This window comes from Lagenorhynchus albirostris, chromosome 5, assembly GCF_949774975.1.
Source record: "Lagenorhynchus albirostris chromosome 5, mLagAlb1.1, whole genome shotgun sequence".
Classification (NCBI taxonomy): Eukaryota; Metazoa; Chordata; class Mammalia; order Artiodactyla; family Delphinidae; genus Lagenorhynchus; species Lagenorhynchus albirostris.
The window spans coordinates 137,118,590-137,142,958 of record NC_083099.1 but is presented as its reverse complement, the minus strand read 5'-3'; the positions used below and the strand labels follow the sequence as shown (position 1 = coordinate 137,142,958).

The 24,369-nt window shown below is 44.5% G+C and overlaps 1 protein-coding gene across 1 annotated transcript in view; it reads left to right on the top strand.

The window, feature by feature from the left end:
• The window catches only part of HLCS (holocarboxylase synthetase), a 198,094-nt gene that overhangs the window by 167,789 nt on the left and 5,936 nt on the right, over positions 1 to 24,369 (top strand). Inside the window, exons 7-9 of the mRNA XM_060150917.1 lie at positions 15,144 to 15,211; positions 16,689 to 16,849; positions 22,526 to 22,640. Coding sequence (XP_060006900.1) covers positions 15,144 to 15,211; positions 16,689 to 16,849; positions 22,526 to 22,640 — 344 coding nt within the window. The remainder of the gene's footprint in view (positions 1 to 15,143; positions 15,212 to 16,688; positions 16,850 to 22,525; positions 22,641 to 24,369) is intronic.

Here is a 24,369-nt window from a genome sequence, read left to right as displayed (position 1 = left end):
TGGAGTGCCAGAGTCACCTCCTGTCCTAGAGGAGATACCGCGCAGGAACCATTCATCCCTTCCACCGGGTCAGTTAACTAGACGCCGGCAGTGTGCCAGGCACTCTGCTCAGGGTGCCCGTGCAGGGCGGCCTGTTTCTTCCTCACGAGGCCCTGTGAGGTTAAGGGGTAGAGTCCAGTTTTATCTACGAAGAGATGCGGGCTTGGCATAGGTAGGTGACCCCCAGAGATGCCCCCAGCAAAGCATCTCCATTGGGTTTTCTCTGACCCGCTGCTGTGGCAGAGGATCCCTGCTCCAGCAGTCCCTCAGTCTGGTCAGACCAAGTGCCCACTGAATGGTGGCTGTGCTGGAGTTGGAATGGCCCAGGACTCTCCCAAAGATACACACTTAATTGCCAGTTTCCTGTTAAGATTAGGCCCTGGGGGATGCTCTTAGAAGAGCATCCAAAGCTGAGCTACACCAGGACTTGGAGTGGAAGTGACAGTGCCCTAGGCAAACCAAGGCGAGCTTATTTTCCACACGTGTTCACATCTTTAAATGCGATTCGGGTGTGCTCTGCCTTGACCTCTCCCCCTCCCCCGCCACTCTTCCCTGCATGAAGTGCGCTGTTTCCCCCTTAACCCTGACACCTCTTACTGTCCTTACGACTTAGGTGGCACACGTGGCCTTGTATTGCTGATTATCCGTACTGTCCTTTCTCCCGGCTTGATCAAACCTTCAGTGAGAATGCACCTTTACTTAAGATTTCTTTGCATATATCTCCCATATATCTAACATGGCATTTTAATAAATAGGAAATGTATATGTATATTACAGTAAATATATATATTTATTATTAAAAACTCCACCCCCCTGGACTTACTCTGTCCTTGTTTCCGATGGTTCAGGATACCTTAAAACATTTGGGCTTTTTTGAAGGAAAATGAAACAAAATGCATGGGAAAGATTTATGTATTTACTTGGGGGAGGGGGAAATTAAACTTCTCATAATAGTTTTTAAATTAAATTTCATACGCGTCCAAATTCTTTCCTTCTCCACCCCTTCCTCTGATATTCCCTCACTCATTAAAGCACAGGATTCTGATGGTATTCACAGGGAAGCTCATTTACTGGAATAAAGAAGTTCTTTAAGTTTTAGATTTTGGAACCTTACCAGTGGGTCTGAGCCTGGGTTTCAGATTTTACTGGCATTTTGTTGGCAGAGCAGGCTTTGCAGCCCGTCCTTATTTGAGCATGTTTCCTGACACCTTCAGCGGTATGGTCCTATGTTTTTTAGATTAAAAAAAAAAAATGTTTAAATAGAAAAGAATATATAAACATATAAAGAAGATTGATTCTAAAACATCCAGCAAAATAAAAGGGCAGTAAAAACTCTCAAAAATTAACAAATGGGAAGCACTTTCTTTTTAAAGAGGCAGGACGAAGACAAAGCTACGAGGAGAGAAATGTTTCAGGAAACCCCAGGAAAAGCTGCCTTTTCCTCTGTGCTCATTCTCCTCTCCACTCACAAGTGTCCTGTTGAACTAGGGTTGAGAATACTGTACTTCCACTGCACTGGGCACATGGTGGGTACCTGAGGTCATTCAACTGAGGTGAAGGGAAAGCTTATGGAGGCGAGGGCAGGGCGACAGACCCTACATGTGGGGTGTCTCCAGAGACTGGCCACAGAGGGAATCCTTTGCCACCCCTGGGTCTGAAGGGGCAAGGGAGGAAATAGTATTTCCCAGAGCCCCCTGGAGGATCTGTGAGAGCAGAAAACAAGGCCCAATGTTGGGAGAGAGAGAGTGATTCTCTGAGACCCAGAGCTAGTGTCCTACTTAATTGGGGAAATCCTAAGAGCATTTCCCGAAGGCTGGGAGCAAGGGCAGGATACTCAGCTTCTGTTTAACACCATCCTAGAACTATTAGCCCATTCAGATAGATAAGAAAAGTCCATTAGAGGCATACAAATTGAGAAAGAAGTAAAACTATCTCCATTTGCAGTTGATGTGATGGCACACCTGGGAAACCTTAGAGAATCAAAGGTAAAACTAACTGAAACAATAGTGGAATTCAGTAAGGGAGCTGGGTATAAAATGTTCTGCTCGCAGGGAGCCCAACCAGAAGCTGGCCTCAGGGGGTCAACAGAGTTGGGCAGAAAATGGGATTGGGGAGGGAGGATTGGAAAATAACCATCTGAACGAAAATCTGTTCTAGAATTGGATTCTGAACAGGTTTAGTTCATGAGGGCCGTAAACCCAGCATGTCATGGAGCAAAGCCCCGCATTAAAGAAAGAGGCCCCTTGTCCCACTGAGTGAAGATTTCAGCTGGTGCTAAGCTTCCTGGTAGAGCAAGCTCGGGCATGTTGCTTGATCTCTGACGGGTGGGGCGCAGGGAAGCCACTGGAGAGACGTCTGAGCCTGAGAGGGAAAGAGGAAGGCTGATATCTAGGGCAGCAAGGTGGTGAAAGAAGCAATGGTTTGGGGGCCAGCTGGTAGGGGTAGGGAATTTTTCCTCATAATTACCCTTGAAATGGCAATGGTATTGGGGTGGAAAAACAGGGCCCAGTAAGTGGCAGGGTGGAGCTTCCCTTTCTAGAGGAAGAAATTCATTACCTTCACAATGCTTTGTCTGCCCAGATGTTTCAGCAGCCACTTGGCTCTGTAGGTAGGGAAACTGCTTATTATAGTATTGATATTTTATGTAAAATTGGTTAGGAACGACCGGCATATTTGAAACTGAATGTGTGTAGAGCAGGGAAAATACCTCTTCAGACATGCAAGGGAGAGGTAATTGATAAACTTTGGGACAAATGTGGTGGTATTTAATTTTTAAAAGTTTTGGTCAACTCTATTTCCATTCCTATAAAAGTAAGGACGCCATTTCGTCTTACTCTGAATATAAATTTTCATAACTTTTCAGAAAAAAGTATACTTGAACAAATGTAAGACACTCCTTGCTCATAGATAGGACAACTCAACACCACAAAGATGTCAGTTCTCTCCAAGATAATTTATAAATTATGCACTTTTACTAAAAATACTTTATGTTTTTGGTTTTTTTTTTTTTTTTTGGTTTGTTTCTTTTAAATGCAGGCAGACAAGTAGATGCTAAAATTCATTTGGAAAAAATATATATATGCAAGAAAACAATGAAAAAAAATATCCAGGAAACAATGAAAAAGAAAAGCCATGAGGGGGCCCTAGGCTTGATAGATTTTAAACACACTACAAAGCCTCTGTAATTAAAACGGTGCTCTACTGGCACATGAATAAATGGAGAGAGCAGCAGAAAGGAATAGGAAGTACAGAAATAGACCCAAGTACATACAGAAATTTAGTATATAATAAAGGTGGCATCTCAGTTTCCTAGGGCAAAGGTATAATTTTTAACAAATGGTCCTGGGACAGTTTGAGAGACATTTGGGGAAAAAAGATAACATCAGTTCCATACCTTTCACCATATACAAAAATAAGCTCCAAACGGATCAGAGTTCTAAATTTAAAAAGTGAAGCCCTTTAAGTACTAGAAATAAGTGAATGAGTTCCTGCCTAACTTGGGTATAGGGAAAGGCTCTGAAGACACAAAAACAAGAGGCAGTAAAAGAAGAAAATCGATACATTTGACTATTTAAAAAGAAAAAGTAAATTGTGGTATGATAAAAACCACCATCAATAAAGTCAAAAGACAGTTAACTTGGAGAAAATATTGGCAAGATAACACAGATAAAGCATTAATATTTCCTAATATATTAGAAACTCTTAAAAATAGGCGAAAGACACGAACAGGTAATTCACTATACGTGTGTGTGTGTGTGTGTGTGTAAGTGTAATGAAAACTGCACATACAAGAGAAATGCAGATTACAACTACAGTGAAATACCACTCTTACATATCAGATTGGCAAAAACTAAAAAGTGTGATATCACACTCTATGGTAGTATCTCATGAAGTTAAATATGCAGTTACTTATCCTCTGACCCAGAATCGCACTTCTAGGAATTTACCATGAAGATACATTGCCAACAGTACAAAAATACGTGTGAACAAGGGTATACATTATACATACTGTCATTTTTGGAAACCACCTAAATGCACATAGGAGAGTGGTTGAATAAACTGTGCTCCACCCATCAATGCGACACTGTGCAGCAGCTTTAGAGAAGAACAAGGAACAGCTCTATGAATGTCTAAACAGTGTTTTCAGGTTATATGAAATGAAAAAAACCAAAAGACAGTAGAATACAAAATGGTAACTTGCTGTAAAGAAGCAAGAGAAATGAGAAAATATGCAGGTATCTATGCATTTGTTCAGAAAGAAACACAGGAAGAATAAACCAGAAAGTAGTGAGATTAGTTCAATTGTTAATTATAGAAAAGAGTTTGATGGGGAGACTTAGATAGAAGGGATAAGTGGGGGGAAATGTGACACTTCTCAGAGTTTACTTTTCTGTACAGTTTTGTTTTTAATAAATTTATTTATTTAATTTATTTTTGGCTGCGTTGGGTCTTCCTTGCTGCGTGTGGGCTTTTCTCTAGTTGCGGCGAGCAGGGGATACTTTTTGTTGCGGTGCGTGGTCATCTCATTGTGGTGGCTTCTCTTGTTGTGGAGCCCTGGCTCTAGGCACACGGGCTTCAGTAGTTGTGGCGCACGGGCTCAGTAGCTGTGGCTCGCAGGCTCTAGAGTGCAGGCTCAGTAGTTGTGGTGCACAGGCTTAGTTGTTCCACGGCATGTGGGATCTTTGCAGACCAGGGATTGAACCCGTGTCCCCTGCATTGGCAGGCGGATTCTTTTTCTTTTAAAGATTTTCAAAGTCTTCATTGAATTTGGTACAATATTGCTTCTGTTTTATTTTTTGGCCGTGAGGCATGTGGGATCTTAGCTACCTGACCAGGGATTGAACCTGCACTGCCTGAATTGGAAGGCGAAGACTTAACCACTGGACTGCCAGGGAAGTCCTGGCAGGTGGATTCTTAACTGCTCTGTCATTGGGAAGTCCCTCTGTACAGTTTTGACTCTTGGAACCAAGTTAAAGATTAAAGAAACAAGGAGGGAGGGGAGCACGACCCTATAATGGAATACGGAAGTACAGTTAAACCTCACCTTATTTCAGAAGACTAACATAACCACACTCAGGTAAGAGAGAAAAAGAACAAACCCTAAGAACTTTAAAACACAATATTTGACTATATAGCCTTAGGCTAAAGACAAAAAAAAAACTATAGATAAATATTGAACCCTAGTTAGTAAGTTTGTTTTTCACAGTAGCATGGGTCAGCAATTGTGAAACCACTTTTTGCATGTTAGAGTATTGAGCAAATAAGTCAATATGTTTGAGATAATGAGAGCCAGACCTCATTATTGGAGAAGGAAGTTACAAATATAAAAAGGGGGAGAATAAAGTGGACCTAGTGCTGTTGGATTGGAACTGGGAGTTTTCAGTGAATTCATGGTTTTTAAGATGGATGGATGGATGGATGGATAGATGGAAAGAAGGAAGGAAACACACATACTTTATTGTTCTTTCCTAACACCCAGATTTGTTTTTTAAATACCATTCTCCAGTAAAAGGAACCAGAGCTCCTTGGAGAAAAGGCCAATTCCAGGGGCTAGTTCTGAGAAAGTTCAAGATGGTTGTGGAACCTCTTCTTAGGCCAAAAAAGTAAGGAAGTGCTGAAAGATGACAGGCACTTGTCAGTAAGAGACAGACACCAGCTTGAAGGAGCTTCTACTTGCCAAATCTGGCATAATATGAGCATCAGAATAAATAATGATAGGAAATTAAATATTCTCTTGGATAAATAAGGCTCCACAAGTCCGTTCTGCTGTAAAGAAAGGAAGAAAGTGCGGGGAGAAGAAAAGGCTCTCCCTTATAGTAGCATCCCAACAAGTACACATGGAAGAAATGATGGAATCAGAAAAACCACTCTTCGGCCACCATCAAATAAATAATTGATTCAAGTAAAATCCTCCACAGATGCTAACACTAGTAGATTAAATTTCATGAGGAACATGATATATATTTTATCTCCCCAGAAGTACTTAATTAACTACAGTGGAAAAACAATAACTTTACAGTGGAAAAGCTAGCACACACCACCCTACCCAAGTGGCTCAAAGTTAACTCACCAATACTGGGACAAGGCAACACTGTGTGCTTCCTGATACCATGCACTGAGAAGGATACACTAATGTGTGTTTCTGCCAAAATGCTAATTTGAGTCTAATCATGAGATTTCAGATCATCTAAATTGAAGGACAGGGACTTCCCTGGTGGTCCAGTGGCCAAGACTCCACACTCCCAATGCAGTGGGCGCGGGTTCAATCCCTGGTTGGGGAACTAGATTCCCCATGCCACAACTAAGAAGTCCGCATGCTGCAACTAAAAAAAAAGATCCCACGTGCCGCAACTAAGACCCGGCACAGCCAAAATAAATAAATACATAAATATTAAACAATAAATAAATACATAAATAAATTGAAGGACATTTCATAAAATAACTGCCTCCACTCTTCAATAAATGTCTAGGTCATGAAAGACAAAATGAAGAACAGAACCAGATTAAAGAGACTAAGGAGACATGGCAACTAAATGCAACACATGGTCCTGGATTAGATCCTCAACCAGAAGGCAGACTGTGTGTTACTGTGAAGGGCCTTGTTGGGACAATGGATGAAACTTGACCAAATCCCGTAGATTAGATCATGCGCTGGCAAACTATGGCCTGCTACCAGTTTTTGTACCACCTAAGCACGCAGAATTTTGTTTTTACATTTTTAAATGGTTGGAAAAAATTTTTTTAAAGTAAAATGTCTATGACATCTTGGGAAAGGCAAAACTATAGAGACAGTAAAAAGATCAGTGGCTGCCAGGGGTGAGGGGAGGAAAAGAAGGATGAATGGGTGGAGCACAGGGGATTTTTTACGGCAGTGAAACTATTTTATATGATACTGTAGTGGTGGATAGATGTCATTATACATTTGTCAAAAAACCCGTGAAACTGTACAATACAAAGAGTGAATCCTACTATTAAACTATGGACTTTAGTTAATAACAATGTATTAATATACAATTATATCAGTTACAGCAAATGTACCACACTAATATAAGATGTTAATTATAGGGAAACTGGGATGGGGTGGGCGTTGAGGGAGTATATGGGAACCTGTACATTCTGTCCGGGTTTTCCTTTTCTGGTTTTTTGGGGGGCTGTTTGTTTGTTTTGGCCACGCTGCACGGCATGCGCGAACTTAGTTCCCCGACAGGACTCGAACCATGGCCCCCTGCAGTGGAAGCATGGAGTCCTAACCACTGGACTGCCAGGGAATTCCCTGCTCAGTTTTTCTATAAACCTAAAGCCACTCAAAAAAGAAAGTCTGCTAATTAAAATAAATTCTGTATTGTGACACATGAGCATTATATGAAATTCAAATTTCTGTGTCTATAAAGTTTCGTTGAAACGCAGCCAGATTTATTTATTTACATATTGTCTACAGTTGCTTTTTTGCTCAGACAGCAGGGTTGAATAGTTGCAACAGAAACCATAGGGCTCACAAAAGACTAAAATATTTACTATCTGGCCTTTACGGAAAAAGTTTGCTGACCCCCAGATTAGATAGCCGTGTTGTATCAATGGTAAGTTCCTGATTTTGATAATTGTACTCTGATTATGTAAAATAATACCCTTAATTTTTAGGAAAGACACACTGAAGTATATAGGGATAAAGAGACATCATGGCTGCAGCTTACTCTCACATGGTTCAGGAAAAAGAATTATGGACAGGCAGACAGATACGGAGAAGCCTATTTGGTAAAAAGTTAACAGTTGGGGAATCTGGGTGCTGGGTGAAGGGCATGTAGGAATTCTTTATACTATATCCCTGCAAGTTTTCTGTAAGTCTGATATTATTTCAAAGTAAAAGGTTAAAAACAAAATGAAAAACAAAATATCATCGGTCTTAGAACCAACCAGACCTTGACTTCAATTCCTGATTTGCTGGCTCAGTGGCCTATTTATAGAAGTGGTTTTGCCTTTCCAAGCCTGTGTCCTCATCTGACTTGTAAAGCTTAGATGAGATAATGCATGTAAAGTGCAGAAAATCGGCATTGATTCCAGGTGACCGAGTTGAAATATCTACAGTGCCTTCAAGAAAATGATTCCCAGATGTCTGCTTGGAGACAGACATGGTCAAGATGAGCCAGTGTCCGTCTTCTGAAATGGCAGCTGCATTTCAAAACAGAAGGCCCTCTGTTGCGGTAAATGAGCCATGGTGATGGCTCCATGGTGGAGCCCCTCCACACCCAGTTGAAGATGATGGACTCTGAGAAGTGGGTTGAGAAGATCCTGTGATCTGGGGACTCCTGGTGGAGGGGTTAGACATGACCTGAGTTCCCATTTTTGGTGGCAAGTTTAACTATGCCGAGGATCTAGGGTCAGGACTGTCTTGCAGGCTTGGCCTCGGAGGTAGCTGTGGGTGCCATAGTTCAGTCTACACGAGTTTAGCTGTGAGTCCTGCAACAGCACTGGCCTAAGGTAGGAGGAGACGCGCAGACATCCAGTACTTATGGTGCAGCGTCAGGGGTAAGAAACAATGGTTTGTGTTCATCTTGAATAATACAGACCAACATCAACAAATGCTTGATGTACTAGCAAGGTGCCTCATTCTGGAAGCTGAACCCACAGGACTCCCTCCCTGTGAGCAGTTAAATGATTTAGCAGTGGTGTAGATGCTGTTCTGTATGATGTTGGAAATGGGGAAGATTAGATGAAAATCTATGAATGATTGGTATGCTAGGAGATATGGAAATCTAACAGAGCATCTGACCCACAGACATCCTTCAGCAGAAATACGGGTGGGGCCTCTGCTTCTGGGGAACACCCAGGGGGAAGGGGGTGATGGTTCTACTCTCGAGCAGTCCAAATTCCCGCTTTGCCTCTGACTGAAATGCACATCCTCTTATACAGAAAACACAAAGGAATGTGATCTAAAGCTTACTTATTTGACAGCGTTCCAAAAAGGTGGATTGATGACAGGTCACTGTAGTTCTAAGTGTCCAATCCAGAAGATAATGGAAGAATATATTTAGTGAAACTGTTGTGCCGCTGTGTATAAGTGACCAAAGGTATTTGTAAGCAACAACCTAAATAATGTGTTATTTTTAAAAAGCCAGATAGCTAGTTCAACCATCGGTTTATAGCTTAGCTGAGTGGGTTCAGAGACCCTAGAACTGGAAGTGAGGATTCTGCAACCCAGTTGTGTTCATCTAAGAGCTTTTTAGTCCAGGTTCAGATCACGTTAGTGTGTGTGTAGGTAAGAGAGATGGGGGAGGCGGGCGAGAGGTACAGAGAAGAGGCGTTTCCTCTAGAATTTGTGAAGGGTCCCGAAACATACACTTTCCACCACTGTTCTCCCCATCTTCTCTCTGACCATCCTTTTTATCTCCAAGAAGAGGAGATTGAAGGCCTTCTGGGATCTACACAACAAAGAGCAAGTGATACATTTAAGCCCCTACCCTGTGTCAAAGCATCTTGTGTATTCCTTCACGCTCCAATCTTTCGGAGAGCGAGACCATTTCCTAGGTGACTGAAGAGGGGGAGAGACATGCCAGCTCATATCAACAACGGGGTTTGAATTCAGATCTGTCCCATTTCCTGTCTGAGTCATCTCCACCGCAATGTTTCTCAAGTTCCTCTGGAACCTTTCCTTTCCTGCCAGGAGCAATCTCAGCTTTGCCCCCCCACATGGCTAGCTCTCCGTTCAGAAGTCACTGGTCGGGGTCCAGCACCTTCCACCCTAGACCACAGCCCCATGCATGGCAGAGCCCTCCCACCCTCCTTGCTCCAGTCTGCGTGTTCTTGGGAGCAGAAAACACTACTCATTTACTTTCAAAAAACAATCCTGGGCATTCTTGAATAGAAGGCAACTGTTTAAAAAATTGATTGTACTGTTAGAGTAAGACTCTTTAAAAAATAAAATACCTTTATATTTTAGCTTGTTAACTTTTTAAAAACTGATGCCCAAATATAATAGTTGGTGTTCACAATCTAATACATTTGAAAGAAATAGTTTTTGAAATGAAGTTTAACACAGTTTCCTTTGAACTACACAGAAGTAAATACAGTTATGAATAGTGAGAGTTCATCTTCCAGTAAAGGTTTTCAAAATCAGAAATAATGTTAGCCATCAGTGTGTGACTGCCTGGGTCCTGTTCTCCTTCCACCTCATCCCTACCCCCCGTATTGGGTCTTTTTTTCACATAGAAAACATGGAGGGGTGGGGGCTTCTCTGAGAATGTCTTTCTGAAGGCTTGGGAGAGGGAGAGTCTCAACTGAGAAGACTGGGGGGAGAAGACAGGGCACAGCACAGGCACCAGCGTGAGTTGATGAAGCTCCTCAGGGCTCCCAGGGTGGAGACCCCCAAGGATGCTGCAGCCTTCTGCGTGCCATCTCCCCAGCTCTGAGGGAGCCTGTGCATGGACGGTAACTGGACTCAGCCTGCTACCTCACACAAGCCACATGCTCCACCAGGGAATGAGTGTGAGGGACAGGCATCGCCATTCGTGCATTACAGGAGGATTCGTACAGTGAGCCTGGTAACGCTCGGACAGTGGGCTGCTCTTGCGTTGCAGATCTGCGATCTCTCAGAAAGGAGGAGGTTGTTCACCAGCTAGTGAGCTGTAGGTTAAAGAAAAGTTGGATTTTAATAAATCTTTTCTTTAATAGCATTTTTCCTGATTTTAAAATGAATGCACTCCAAATATAGAAATAGTGGAAAATTCAGAAAAGTATAAAGAAAATAAACACTTGAAATCTTACCACCCAGAGATTCCTTAGAATAGCATAATGAAGAAATTTAAACCATCATATAATTCTGCTTCCACTTTCTGGAGATAACCACTGTTAATAGGTGTCCTGTGTTCTTCTATATATGCACGTAGGAATACATAGTTTACATAGATGGGATCATACCATGATGCTATTTTTAAGCCTTTTTTATTATCAACGTAATAAAAATGTGTCCATAACTAAATATCTACATTATTTTAAGAGTTCCAAAATAAGCAATTTTTCCAGTCATCAGGAACTTTTTTTGTAAAATATATCGTGTGTGTGTGTAGTATTTTTTAAGGGGAAAAAGCATAGAAGAACATCCATGTCTAAGGAGAAGAAGGACTTCTTTGGATGACTTTTCTGCTTTGTAGTTTGCTGTATTTTTCCAATAATTACACTCCTTAAAGTAACCACAGCTAATATTTTGGTATATTTCCTAACAATTTTTAAAAGTATAGGATTTTCTACCCTCTTGAAGTCATCTAGTGGTGTTCAATGGACATTTGCCTGTATCACTGATGGCTATATGATGTTTTTTCATGTGGGATACTATGATTTTTTTTTCTTTCCTCTGTCTTGGACAGTTTGTACTATTTATGATTTTTTTCACTGTGTAATGCTGTGATGAATAGTTGTGTCCCTGAATTATTTTGTTTCCCTGTCTGAATACTCCTTAGAATTCAATCTTAGGAGTATAGTCACTGAGTCAGAAGGTGTAAAACGTTTAAGGCTCCCATTGCATATGAACAGACTGGCTTTAAGAGTTTCTGCTCATTAATTACTTGTCAAATAAGGTCTTGCTCATTGGTTATAATAAAATGTGTGCTGAAGGTGACTGTTATTATCTTATTTTTAAAGCAGATCTTTCAGTCCTATTCATTGAAATGTTTACAAATATTATATTTAAACATAAAAACCATGCTTCTTTCCCCCAAATTTTTCAAAAGTATTTTAAAATTAAAGGTAAGCAGTCATCTTAAAGAAAGTTTAAAAAAATAAAGAAAAAAATCATCCTAATGTAGCCACAGTTATTGTTTTGTCAAATCTCCTTCCTCCCTTTTTCTGTGAATTTTACACATTTGGGATAAAAGTATATGTAGTTTTCGTATCCTCCTTTTTAAATTGAACATTCTATTGAAAGCATTTCTTCCGTGTTGCTACGTAGTCTTCATAACTATCATTTTTAATGGTTACAAATTATTCCACTGACCTCATGTAATGTAATTTACGTAACCATTTCCCTACTGAACTCTTATGTAATTTCCAGTTTTTTACTTTTATAACACAGTGGTGAATGTGGGCTATTTCCTTAGGTTTGAATCCTCAAAGTGGATTGACTGGGTCTGAATTTAAACTTTTGTTCATTCAGAATTTTCACTAACTCATAGTGGCCTGTCTTCTTGGTTAGTTTTTTTTAAAAAATAAGTTTATTTATTTATTTATTTATTTTTGGGCTGCACTGAGTCTTTCTTGCTGTGCGCGGGCTTTCTCTAGTTGCGGCGAGCAGGGGCTACTCTTCCTTACAGTGCACGGGCTTCTTATTGTGGTGGCTTCTCTTGTTGCGGAGCACGGGCTCTAGGCGCACGGGCTTCAGTAGTTGTGGCACATGGGCTCAGTAGTTGTGGCTCGCGGGCTCTAGAGCGCAGGCTCAGTGGTTGTGGCGCACAGGCTTAGTTGCTCCACGGCATGTGGGATCTACCCAGACCAGGGCTTGAACCTGTGTGCCCTGCATTGGAAGGCAGATTCTTAACCACTGCACCTCCAGGGAAGTCCCTTGGTTAGTTTTAATTATTGAAACTTAATTCCAACAACAACGTGAAATTCAGGACGTTCCGGTTGGCAGGGAACCCAGTAGGAACTGTGATGTCCTTAGTAACAAAGTGGTCAGGACGCTGTCCTGTTTGCCAGGTGAGCCTTGGGAGCTCTGGATGTTTCAGACCAAAGGGAAGTGTACAAAAACAGAGCACTTTCCTCGCGTGCCCTGTTGGTATACAGTGCATGCCCTCTGCTGCCACTCACAGAAACCATTTATTAAGCAGCCTTTGCCAACAAGGAAAAAAAGCACAGAGGCAGGGAGGTAGTCATTATGTAACCCCCTCCTTTTTTTTTTTATTCTTTTTTCCCCCTCCTTTTTCTATTTCCTTTTGTGAGAATGACATCAACTCGGGATGGAAATGCATTTATGGTGTCTCCTTTCTGCTGAAGTAACCTAGAGACTTCATCTTCAGAGATGCAAAATTGAGATTTTGCAAACATTCATAAATACTTCTTTGTTGACTGTGAGCCGTGTGGTTTGGCCCCCAGAGTTATCTTAGATAGCACAAATAAATCTGGCGGCCTCCACTGGCCTCAAACTAAGCATTACACCACCCCCAGTCCCCCGCCCCCCCATTGTCTCCCTCCTCGCAGAATTTCCTCTTGGCCTTCAGCAGCACAAGCTCAGTCTTCTCATCAATTGCCCTGTTAACTGCTGCCAGCGCTCCAGCAGTTTAGTGCATATGTTCCCTTCATCATTTCTCTTTGTTCTAGAAAAGGCTGTGCTTGGTTTCTGAACCTCCCCACCTCCCCTCGCCTAATTCCACCATCACCACCGCTTCCTAGAGACATGACCTTCTACTGTCTACATGTTCATTTACAGAACATCCTAGATTTCTGCCATGGAGAGAGCCTTCACAGTCTGCTCACACGTGCAGAATCATCCCCCGCACCCCTTCCCACAGAAAAACGTGTTAGGCGTCCTCGCCCCAGAGCTCGTGCCGTAGGAGCCCAGGTGAAGGGCTGCTGGGTCTCTCTGGGAAGCAAGAGGCTCCTGGGAGACAACGTTACCTCCCTGCGCAGATAAAGATTCCTTCTTAGGGTTTTCTGCCGCTCCAATGCAAGAAAAGGACGCTTTATTCTTGGAGCCCAACGGTGTATAGGCAGAGTCGATCTCCATGGGTTATTCATGATGTCCAAGAGAAATACTTCTGGAGCTGTATTTCATGTGAGATGGAAGTGGGCTTGGCACCCAGACAGGGGGGCTGGCTGCTCACTGGGAATGCCCCGTGGCTGTCAGACCAGCCCAGCCCCTGCCTGATGCGGCCAGGCTCTTCTTAGCAAGTCAAGGGGGCTTCTGGCTCCTCCCCACCGGGCCTGCCTGCGCCCTGCGAGGCTCTGCCAGCCCGCGTGCGTGCACAGAGACCCCCTGGTTGTTTTGACCTTTAAGTATTTTCTGTCTCTTACCATGTGTAAAGTTCCACCCCATTCCCTGAGCCGGGAGGAGAGGATGAAGGGCTATCAGGGCATGGTCCCTCTCCTCAGCACGGGGGTGCTGTGGAAACCCTGGAATCATTCGTGGAAACTTTGTTTATGCAAAATACCACCTTGCTGTCATTCCTGCCCTTGCCACTTCCCTCCCCCAGAAAAGTATTTCAAAGAGGCCTCTGCAGCGGCACTGACCGTGGACAAACCTGATGTTTCGCTTTGTCTGATAAACCCGACGGTGAACTATGCCTGCTCAGTACCTGGTCAGCAACTCCTGGGAAGGCACAGGAAAACCTTCCTAACGTGGAGTTAAATGTGTAGAATGGAACTGGGAGGAAATTCTCAGAGTGAGGGATTTTTTCCCCTTTCCTTTTCTGGGGAAAAAAGAGAGAAAAGAAAAAAAAGTTAATGTCAACTCATTTGGTGGAGATATAGTGCGCTTTTCTAACTATCCCCCAAAGGGAAGTTTGTATTCTTTTAAATAAAACCATTTTAAAAGCAGAACTCAAGCCTAAAAGGATCCAAGGTTCTCCTGAGTTCTCAGAAGGTGTAGATTTATTTACTATAGTTAAAACATAATTAGTTCTCAGGGGATAGTGTGTATTTTAAACAGCTTTATTGCCACCATATTAGTTTTCTGAATAATCAGAAACTTCTGTTATGATTATGTTCTAGTGTTCAGACAGAAACGCACTGTAAGTAGAAACAAATGTCAGGAATTGCTAGTTGTCATTCGAAGAAGGGACACCACATCAGCGGGGGAAGAAAGAATTTGATAGGATATTCCAAGGAAATGTAATCTAACAATGTCTTGAATAAACCTAATGACAGCTTGGGCAGGTACACGTGCACACACACTGCTCCCCCCCAACCATCTTTTTTTATATTAAATGGCGTTTTCTTTGTCCCTTTTCCATCATTCTCACTACAGAGGCTGGGAATGGGGTCAGTATCCCTTGAAACCCGTAAGATGGCTCTTCCTTACTAACACATTCACAAATGAGTGCAAACAGTGTCCCCCACTTTCAGCTCTCGGTTCTCATGTCGTGTCACTGTTCTGGCTGACTGGTCTTTCCCACCATTTGCAGGTTGATGTTTGAGATGCCACAGGAAATGGGTTTAATCGCCATCGCAGTCCACCAAACGCAGGGCAAAGGTCAGTCATCTTTTGTTACTGTTTCTGTGGTTTTTGTTTTCTAAAATCTGTGACTCTCCTGGCCAGAGAGCCAATTGATTGCATGTGCTGATCATCGACATGACTCGAGTCAGAAGTTGTTTTCACACACCCCTAAAATGGAGAAGAGGGAGGAAAATCAATTAGAAGATTGAACCTTAGAAGAATTAAAGCATTCTCTTAAACTGAGATGTTTAATTAATTGACGTCCGCTTGTGATGGTTTTAATGTTCATTTACCTACGTCTTGTAAATTCTTCTCTCTGACACATTCTAGGCATTGCAGTGTGTGAATAATAACTCTGTTATAGAGACGTTTATTTTCCTGAAGGTTCTCTGTGAGGTGCCTTCTGTGTCTATACCAAGGGTCACATGGAGGGGTCTTTCGTCTGCCAGCTGGCACTGGGATTTGCGCGGAGTGGACACTCGATCAACGATCAATGCGTATTCACAGAATGACCACAAAGAAGCCAAGGGCTGCCCAGAGCTTCCAACACCTGCTGACTCTCGGGAGGCAAGAGCCCACATCCTCCCAGAATCCATCTGGGGTCCAGCCGCAAGCAGATTCATGCTCAGTGGTCATACGGGGAGCGATTGGCCCCTGTCTCTCCCCACCCCCAGCTGGCAGCAGGCCGACCCAAGCGTCCTTTTAACTCTCAGAGGCTCTTATGCCTTTCTCAGAAGAAGCAATGAAATAAGAAATCCACTGTTTTCGCTTCTTTCTCTTGAGCATGTCTTTTGAACATAACTCAAAGAGAGGAAAAAAATTTATTTTATTCAAGGCTGTGGTGCTCAATAAGGTGGTTTAAAAAAAGACATGGAAGAAGTTTGATTATACCTCTCGTTTTGATTATGTTATTTTCTTGACCTGTAGTTTTTAAGAAAAATAACTCAGAGAGTTAATATCAGGGATCATTTTTCAAATTCAGCTTCCTTTAAAAAAAAAAAACAGCAAGATATAATTCACATACCATACAGTCCCCCAATTTAAAGCATACTATTCTGTGGTTTTTAATGTATTCACAGCGTTATGGGACCATCACAGTAGGGATCACTTCTAGCAAATGGCTTCCAGGACCTCTCCTGGACCAGTATAGATTCGGTCCGGTTTCCCCACTGTCTCTGTTTTCACCTGCGCATTGCCGTATGGTGAGAGTTAAACTGAGAGTGATGTTCAGACACTGTGTAAGACTTTATCATCAAAGTATAAATGATATGCTCACAGAGGGAGGACATTATGCTAATTATTGGAAACTTGTTCAGCAGCAGAGCTTCAGATTTTAAGAAGCTTCTCTATGTTGAGTTAACCCCGGAATAACCAGGCATGTTCGTCAGCCATTCAGGTGGGACAGGCCTTTAGTGTGTGGCTCTGAGGCCTCAGCAGTTTTTCTGGCATTATGTGCATCTGAGTCTCTTCGTGGTGCACAGTGGCCGGTTTCCTGATGGCGCTTGTGTTCCAGGGCGGGGAAGGAATGCTTGGCTGAGCCCCGTGGGGTGTGCTCTTTCTACCCTGCTCGTCTCCATCCCACTGAGATCCCAGCTGGGACAGAGGATTCCGTTTGTCCAGCATCTGATGTCTCTGGCTGTCGTGGAGGCGGTAAGGTCCATTCCTGGGTACCAGGTACGTGCAGTTCATCACCGTCACATCCCCACCATGCATGCACATCTCAGTTCAGCTGTGTTTGTAGTATGCGTCTGAATGATTCCTTCATGTGGAGCCTCAGCCTGCTTTTACAAAGCTGGCAGCAGAGTGCTCTTGGAGGTTTAAAAGCACCGTCAGGTTTATAGCTGCTTCAGGCTTGCTGCAAGGTTTATAGCTGCTTCAGGCTTGCTGCAAGGTTTATAGCTGCTTCAGGCTTGCTGCAAGGTTTATAGCTGCTTCAGGCTTGCTGCAAGGTTTATAGCTGCTTCAGGCTTGCTGCAAGGTTTATAGCTGCCTCAGGCTTGCTGCAAGGTTTATAGCTGCCTCAGGCTTGCTGCAAGGTTTATAGCTGCTTCAGGCTTGCTGCAAGGTTTATAGTTGCCTCAGGCTTGCTGCAACATTTATAGCTGCCTCAGGCTTGCTGCAAGGTTTACAGCTGCTTCAGGCTTGCTGTGATTATTTTCCAGAATTCCCTTTCTGTCCTTTTGTCAGATTTGTCAAATGTCCTAGTAAGGGCAAGCCTCTTATTCCTTTCTGCCTCCCTCCCTCCCTCCCTCTCTCTTTCTCTCTTTCCTTCCTTCCCTCCCTCCTTCCTTCCCTCCCTCCTTCCTTCCCTCCTTCCTCCCTCCCTCCCTCCCTCCCTTCCTTCCTTTCTTTCTTTCTTATTGAAGCACATTGGACTGGATGGGTCTATTTATCTGTGGTGCTTTCTGGTGAAAAGGATTACTTTATAGGCCTAAACGAACCTTCTCATTTCCTACCTTCATTTACCACAGGCTGTGCTCAGCAAAGCTATCCCTTGTCTGTGGCTGCCCGAGTTCAATGTGCATGTTCGTGTAGGGCCATTCGCACCCAGCTGTAGGGACAGATGTACCTGCTACATCAGTACTTTTGAATGCTTTGGTGTCAGTTATTAAGAAGACAAGGAAAAGAGAGCAGTTAACACAGTCATGAAGCCTTTCTCCCATTCCCCAGCCTCCACTTGCTGTATCCCCCTCCTCCTTTTCCTGGAAGAATTTCTTATGGATATAAAAAGGGGGTTCTTGGGACTTCCCTGGTGGCACAGTGGTTAAGAATCCACCTGCCAATGCAGGGGACGTGGGTTCGAGCCCTGGTCGGGGAAGATCCTACATGCCACAGAGCAACTAAGCCCATGTGCCACAACTTCTGAGCCTGCGCTCTAGAGCCCGTGAGCCACAACTGCTGAAGCCCGTGCTCCGCAACAAGAGAAGCCAGAGCAATGAGAAGACTGCACACCGCAAGGAAGAGCAGCCCCCGCTCGCAGCAACTAGAGAAAGCCTGCACGCAGCAATGAAGACCCAACGCAGCCAAAAATAAATAAATATTTTTTTTAAAAAAAGATTCATTCATCTAAAAAAAATTAAACATATAAAATAAAAATAAGGGGGTTCCTTCCCAGCCTCCCTCCCCACATACAGCTCTTAACGTCAGGCTAAAAACAATTATTGTATTAATTCGTGAAGCAAGATGCTAAGATCATGACTTTGAAAGGGGGTCTGTCATGAGTGCTTCAATGGAGAAGCAGTCCTCTCCACTGCCCCCTAAGCTCCTCCGATGTGGCCATGTCCTCATAGTCATGGTACGTGGGACCAGGGTACATGTTTCCTGTATTATGTCAAGTCATTGGCATGTATGCCGAAGCGTGAGATTTGTTACCGGGCGCTCAGCATCCTTGCTGTGTGTCATGGGCTTAGGCTCCTCAGACTGTCACCAGCCTTCACAGGCCCAGCGTGCAGCCCCTGAACTGGACACTTCACCTTGGATCTTCTCAACTGCACTAAGCAGTTGAGAAGATAAAATTCTGTTGTGGGGAAAATATTTTTAACCCTAGCAACAGGTTAATTAGTCTTAGGAAAATAAAGTAAAAATTTAAATTAGTTTGTTTAGCTTTTTCATGGCTTTAACTTTGACCTTGTAGCCTCACTTGTTAACTTAGCAAGCACTTTCTGAGTGCCCGCTGTGCGCGAAGGCTCTCCCAGGTGCTGGGGTAGCAGGTGGGGAGGTGGAAAGCTTGCCCTCAACAATGGACCCGGGGATGTGTCCCCATTCTCCTTAAGAAGCTCCCAGCAAAGTTCCTATCCCATTTCTGCAGCTGTCCAGCTCAGCCTTATCTTTTTTTTTTTTTTTTTTTTTTTTTTTTGCGGTACGCGGGCCTCTCACTGTTGTGGCCTTTCCCGTTGCGGAGCACAGGCTCCGGACGCGCAGGCTCAGCGGCCATGGCTCACGGGCCCAGCTGCTCTGTGGCATGTGGGATCTTCCCGGACCAGGGCACGAACCCGTGTCCCCTGCATCGGCAGGCGGACTCTCAACCACTGTGCCACCAGGGAAGCCCGATCTTCTTATCTGTATGGTTTTGGATTGGCTTCATTCTTATTTTATTTTCAGTCTTATTGAGATATAAATGACATACTGCAGTGTGTAAGTTGAAGATGTGCAGCACAATGACTTGACATGCGTATATTGTAAGATGATCTCCACAGGAGGTTTTATTAACATATATCACCTCATATAGTTATTAAAAAAAATTTTTTTCCCTGTGATGAGAACTTTTAGGATCTACTCTCTTAGTATTGGGTTGGCCAAAAAGTTCGTTTGTAACAGCTTACAGAAAAACACGAACGAACTTTTTGGCTAACCGAATATTTATTTACTGATTTATTGATTGATTGCGGTACACGGGCCTCTCACTGTTGCAGCCTCTCCCGTTGCAGAGCACAGGCTCCGGACACGTAGGCTCAGCGACCATGGCTCACGGGCCTAGCCGCTCCGCGGCATGTGGGATCTTCCCGGACTGGGGCACGAACCCGTGTCCCCTGCATCGGCAGGCAGACTCTCAACCACTGCGCCACCGGGGAAGCCCTATTTATTTATTTTGGGCTGCGTTGGGTCTTCATTGCTGTGTGCAGGCTTTCTCTAGTTGCAGCGAGCAGGGGCTACTCTTTGTTGCAGTGCATGGGCTTCTCATTGCGATGGCTTCTCTTGTTGTGGAGCACGGGCTCTAGGTGCGCAGGCTTCAGTAGTTGTGGCACATGGGCTCAGCAGTTGTGCCTCGTGGGCTCTAGAGCACAGGCTCAGCGGCCGTGGAGCACGGGCTTAGTTGCTCTGTGGCATGTGGGATCTTCCCGGACCAGGGCTCGAACCATGTCCCCTGCATTGGCAGGCAGATTCTGAACCACTGCGCCACCAGGGAGGTCCTGAATATTCATTTTTCACCGAGTCTAATTAGCTTACACACTACAGCTACAGGGTGGTTGAAATAGGCCCTCCGTTGTGCTGGGTTGGCCTCTCTTACATCCTGCCCTTCTTGTCCCCGACCAGATGTCACCATCTGCACATGAACCATACCCAGCCTGGTCGGACCGGGGGCAGTGCGGTGGCCTGTGTGCCGTCCCTTCCGGAGCCCGTGCTGGGCTGCCCGCCCTTGCTCCTGCTGCTCTTCTGTCCTCGAGGTCCTGCTGGACTTCTGCAGCCTCCCCCCACCCGTGTATCCTGCTCCTGTTCTCTTCTCTGCACCTCCAGGTCCTATTTGCCCTGAGAGTCCTGGCTCAAATGCCTTTCCTGGAAACTGCTAGCTACAAACTCTCCCTCCTCCGATGCCATGCAGCGCTTTCAAATGTCTAGGCCACTTTTAGGGCACCTCCCTTGGACTGCTTGAAGCAGGGTTATTTGTGCTCCGGTTCTAACTCCTACAAAGCAACCAGCTCTTGGAACACAGGATTGGTTTTATTTTGGTCCTCAAAGAGCCTAGCGTAGTGCTTTATACCTGGAAGGCCTGTAGTAGCTGTCTGAATAAAAGGTTGAGACAATGAAAAATAAACACCTGAACTTTCTCTTCATCTTGGAATAGATGTCCTGTTCACCTGGTTGAGAACCCAGAATTTCACAGGTTGCATCATTAACTAACTAGACCTGAAAATGTGAAGTGAAACAGGAGCCCGAAAGCAGGGGCAGCACAGAAGTAAGCAGCGGCCCCTGTAGTGGAGGAGCTGTTTCTGGGCTCCGGCCGGGATTGTGCTGGCCACCGTGGGACGTGGGTAGGCAAGAGAGGAGAAAGAAGGGGAATTGGGAGAGTGACCAGGACCATGGTCTCCAAGGTGCAGATTTTCTAGACCAGCGTTTCTCACTCTCAGCACTGTTGACGTTTGGGCCCCTCCATCTCGGTTGTGGGCCCATCCTGGGCATTACGGGCGGTGGCGCAGCATCAGTGGCCTTTCCCCACTAGACGCAAGTAGGATTCCTTCAAGCTGTGACAAGCACAAATGCCTCCCAGTATTGCCAGATGTCCCCTGGGGGACAGACTTCCCACCCCACCTCCACCCATCCCCCCGAACCTTATTTTAGTCAGAAAAGTAATATGAGGTTTCCCTATCATAGAGCAGATGAGCTTTTAAAGGACAGAAACATGTTCTAACTGGCCAAGGTGAAAAGAAGTCCTGCTGGAGGGAGGGAAGAGGATTGCTAGGAAGCGGCAGGCTGCATAGCATAGGGTTAAGCTCCCAGGGGTTGGTGTCAGAAAGCCCTGGGTTTGTGTCCCAGCTCTGCCACTTGCAGGTGGCGCAAACTCAGGCAAGCCAGGCAGTGTCTCTAAGCTTCAGCCCTCCCCGTGTTAAATAGAGATGATACTAGTAGCAACACATGGGCTTGGTATAAGTGATGTGCAGGCTAGCACCGAGTTGGGGCTTGGTGCCGTGCCTGCCCCCAGTGAAGAAAGAGCCAGCCCTCTGGGACTGAGGCCATTATCTACTCTCTGGTCTCTTGGCTGCATTTTGCTGAGTGTCTCTCTTCCAGCCTCCTGTGTCCAGATGGGCTTCCTTCTACCCACACCTGCCTGCCAGTCCCAGACCCAGGAGCCCTGGCAGTTCTGGTGCCCACTGGGTCTCACCCAGTCTGTGTGCCCCAGCTTCACAGTCATGGCAGGAGGTGGGGGTCTGGGTGGCCCAGTTCAAGGCAGTGTCCACCCTTGGCCCGTTCCACTGAGACCAGGCACAGGCAGGGTTGCCCAGGCCACATCCTTCAGGATGGAGAGGCAGCAGGCCACTGGACAAGTCTATTTCTCTTGCCCGAGTTGACTGGCGGCCGTTCATGGAGACCTTCTCTAATAGCTCAGTTAGACGAGGTGCTCCTCTGTGTCTCCATAGCATTCTGCTGGCACATTTCTCCCTGACTTTTAGGACGTCGGTTAATTCAGGGCCATTCGTCTCTCTCTTGAGCAGAAGCTCCTTAAGGGAAAAGAGCCCTGAGAGGAGTATTCTCTCCCTGCCCCCTGTCCCCAGCACACAATGGTACTCTGTGGTGTGGTTGTTGATATTGGGATAATGAACTTAACTCCCAAGGTAGGCGTCTTCGGAGAGTTTTTGTTGATGAACAGTGATGGGGGTGGGGAGAATGCTGGGATTCCTGCTGAGTGTGTTCTTTAGGTCTCCTTCCCTCTAGCCCCACCAGGTACTTTAATACGGGATTGTTCCAAAGCGGTGATTAGCTGTCTCAAAAAGAAGAGAGGATGAGACTCCCTGTTCCATTTGTTTCAAGAGTATTCTGTTCATCTTTTTTCTTTTGTTTTATTTTAGCTGGATGACCTCTTCTGGTCCCTTTGTGTCTTCTGACTGCTTGATTAATATGTAGATTTTCCTTTAGGATATCAATTTACGAGTGAAGTGGCCCAACGATATTTATTACAGTGACCTCATGAAGCTTGGTGGAGTTCTGGTTAACTCAACACTTATGGGAGAAACATTTCATATACTTATTGGTAAGTTTTTAAAGCCTTCCCCCAGAATTTTTAGATTAATAAAAATAAAAGTGGTTCACACATGGCTATATTGGGGGGAGTGGATTATCATATGGGATTACTTTTTCTTTGAGTCTTGAGTTATAGAACACAATATGTGTGCACAACAGGCCAGATTGGTAGAAAGCCCTTCAAAGGGTTTAGTGTTCCTATCTATGGCCATGGAAACCACCGAATTGGCATCTCATCAAACAGGCGTTTTCTTATACCTCTCCACACTCCTGCTTCTCAATGAATTAGAAACAGTGAAAGTAAACATTTACTGTATTATTTGGTAATAAGAAAAGAAAGCTAATTTCAAGGATGGGTGTCCTGGCAGTCTTTCTTGTATTCTTAATCTGACCTTCCCAGTCCCTGGAAAAGTTGCCTTCTTTTTGACCTCAGAAGAAACTCCAGGCTGGTCAGGGTGGGGTGAAGAATCCCTGTTTCCCATCAGCACGTCCATATCAGGCAAGGAGATGGATCTGAAGTGGCTTCAGAAGTTCCTCGGCACCTGGGCATCCAAGCATCAGCTTCTCCCTAAGGCCCGGGAGAGCTTGATTGGTGTTCAGAAATCAGTGATGGAGAGAAAACATGTGATTGTGCGTTAGAAGCGCCAGCCAAAGAATACAAGGTGTATGCTTCCAGCTCTGCTACCAACAGGCAATACTATTCTAGGCAAGCTTCTTCATACCCTCCAAGCTCCGTTTGCCATCTGTAAATGAGTAACTGGGCTAGGTGCAGAGATTCCTAATAGGGCCCACAGATATTGAGGAGGCCCAGTGCTGGGTTTCCTTCAGGGAGCTAGGGAATTTTGTCAGTGTGGGGGGAATGAAACATTTTCCTGCGGGGAGAATCCATAGCTTTCTTAAGGCGTTGGGACGTGGGGGAGGGGGACGGGGGCATTTTGGGGGGAAAGATTCAAGGTCACCGTCAGGGGTGCTTGCTGGTCTTTAGAAAGACGCAGCCTAAGTTGACAGTAGTTGATGTAGCTATTTTCCCAGCACTTTGGATTTCTGAATGCAGGGGAGCTTTTTTAGCGCTATATACACTCAATTGAATGCTTTATATGCCACAGGTGCTTCAGCTATTGTGCATGTTGTCCAATGAAAGAACAAGTGAACAACTGCAGATTCTGCCCCTGTTGCTCTAGTTACTTGTTTTTCACGTTGCTTTGTATTTTAATAGCCAGTATATTTAAAAAAATAATAATCTGAGGCCAGTAAGTCCTTCCCTTAACACTGAAAGTGGCGCAGAACATTTACCAAAAAGTAGTTATTGTAAATATCGTTGTTCTATCTGAGGCAAGTATTTGGGGAATTTTTTTCCCAGAGGCCCTGAAAAAAACGATAGTCTTCCTGCCTAGTTCTTGCAGTGTTTTATTCCTTATTGAAGACCTCTTTGAGGTTGGTTCAGGGCCCTGCTGAAAACCAAGGTTCGGCTTTTCTAAAGTCTCCCCTCTCCTGCAGAGAACAGTGGTGTTAAGTAACAGCAGAGATAAGCCAGAAACTCACTCTCCTGAAGCCTTGGTTTAGGGGCTTGTGAAAGAGCCACTAAACATGGGTTGGCCTTTTGCCAACAGTGTATCCCTAGCACCAAAGACTTCCAAGGATAAAGCATTAAAAGATGTGTTTTAGGGTTAAGTCATGACCAAGGTTGGAAATCTCTGAATCCAGAGTTTACTTCTTAAGACCTGAATAAAATTCTTGAT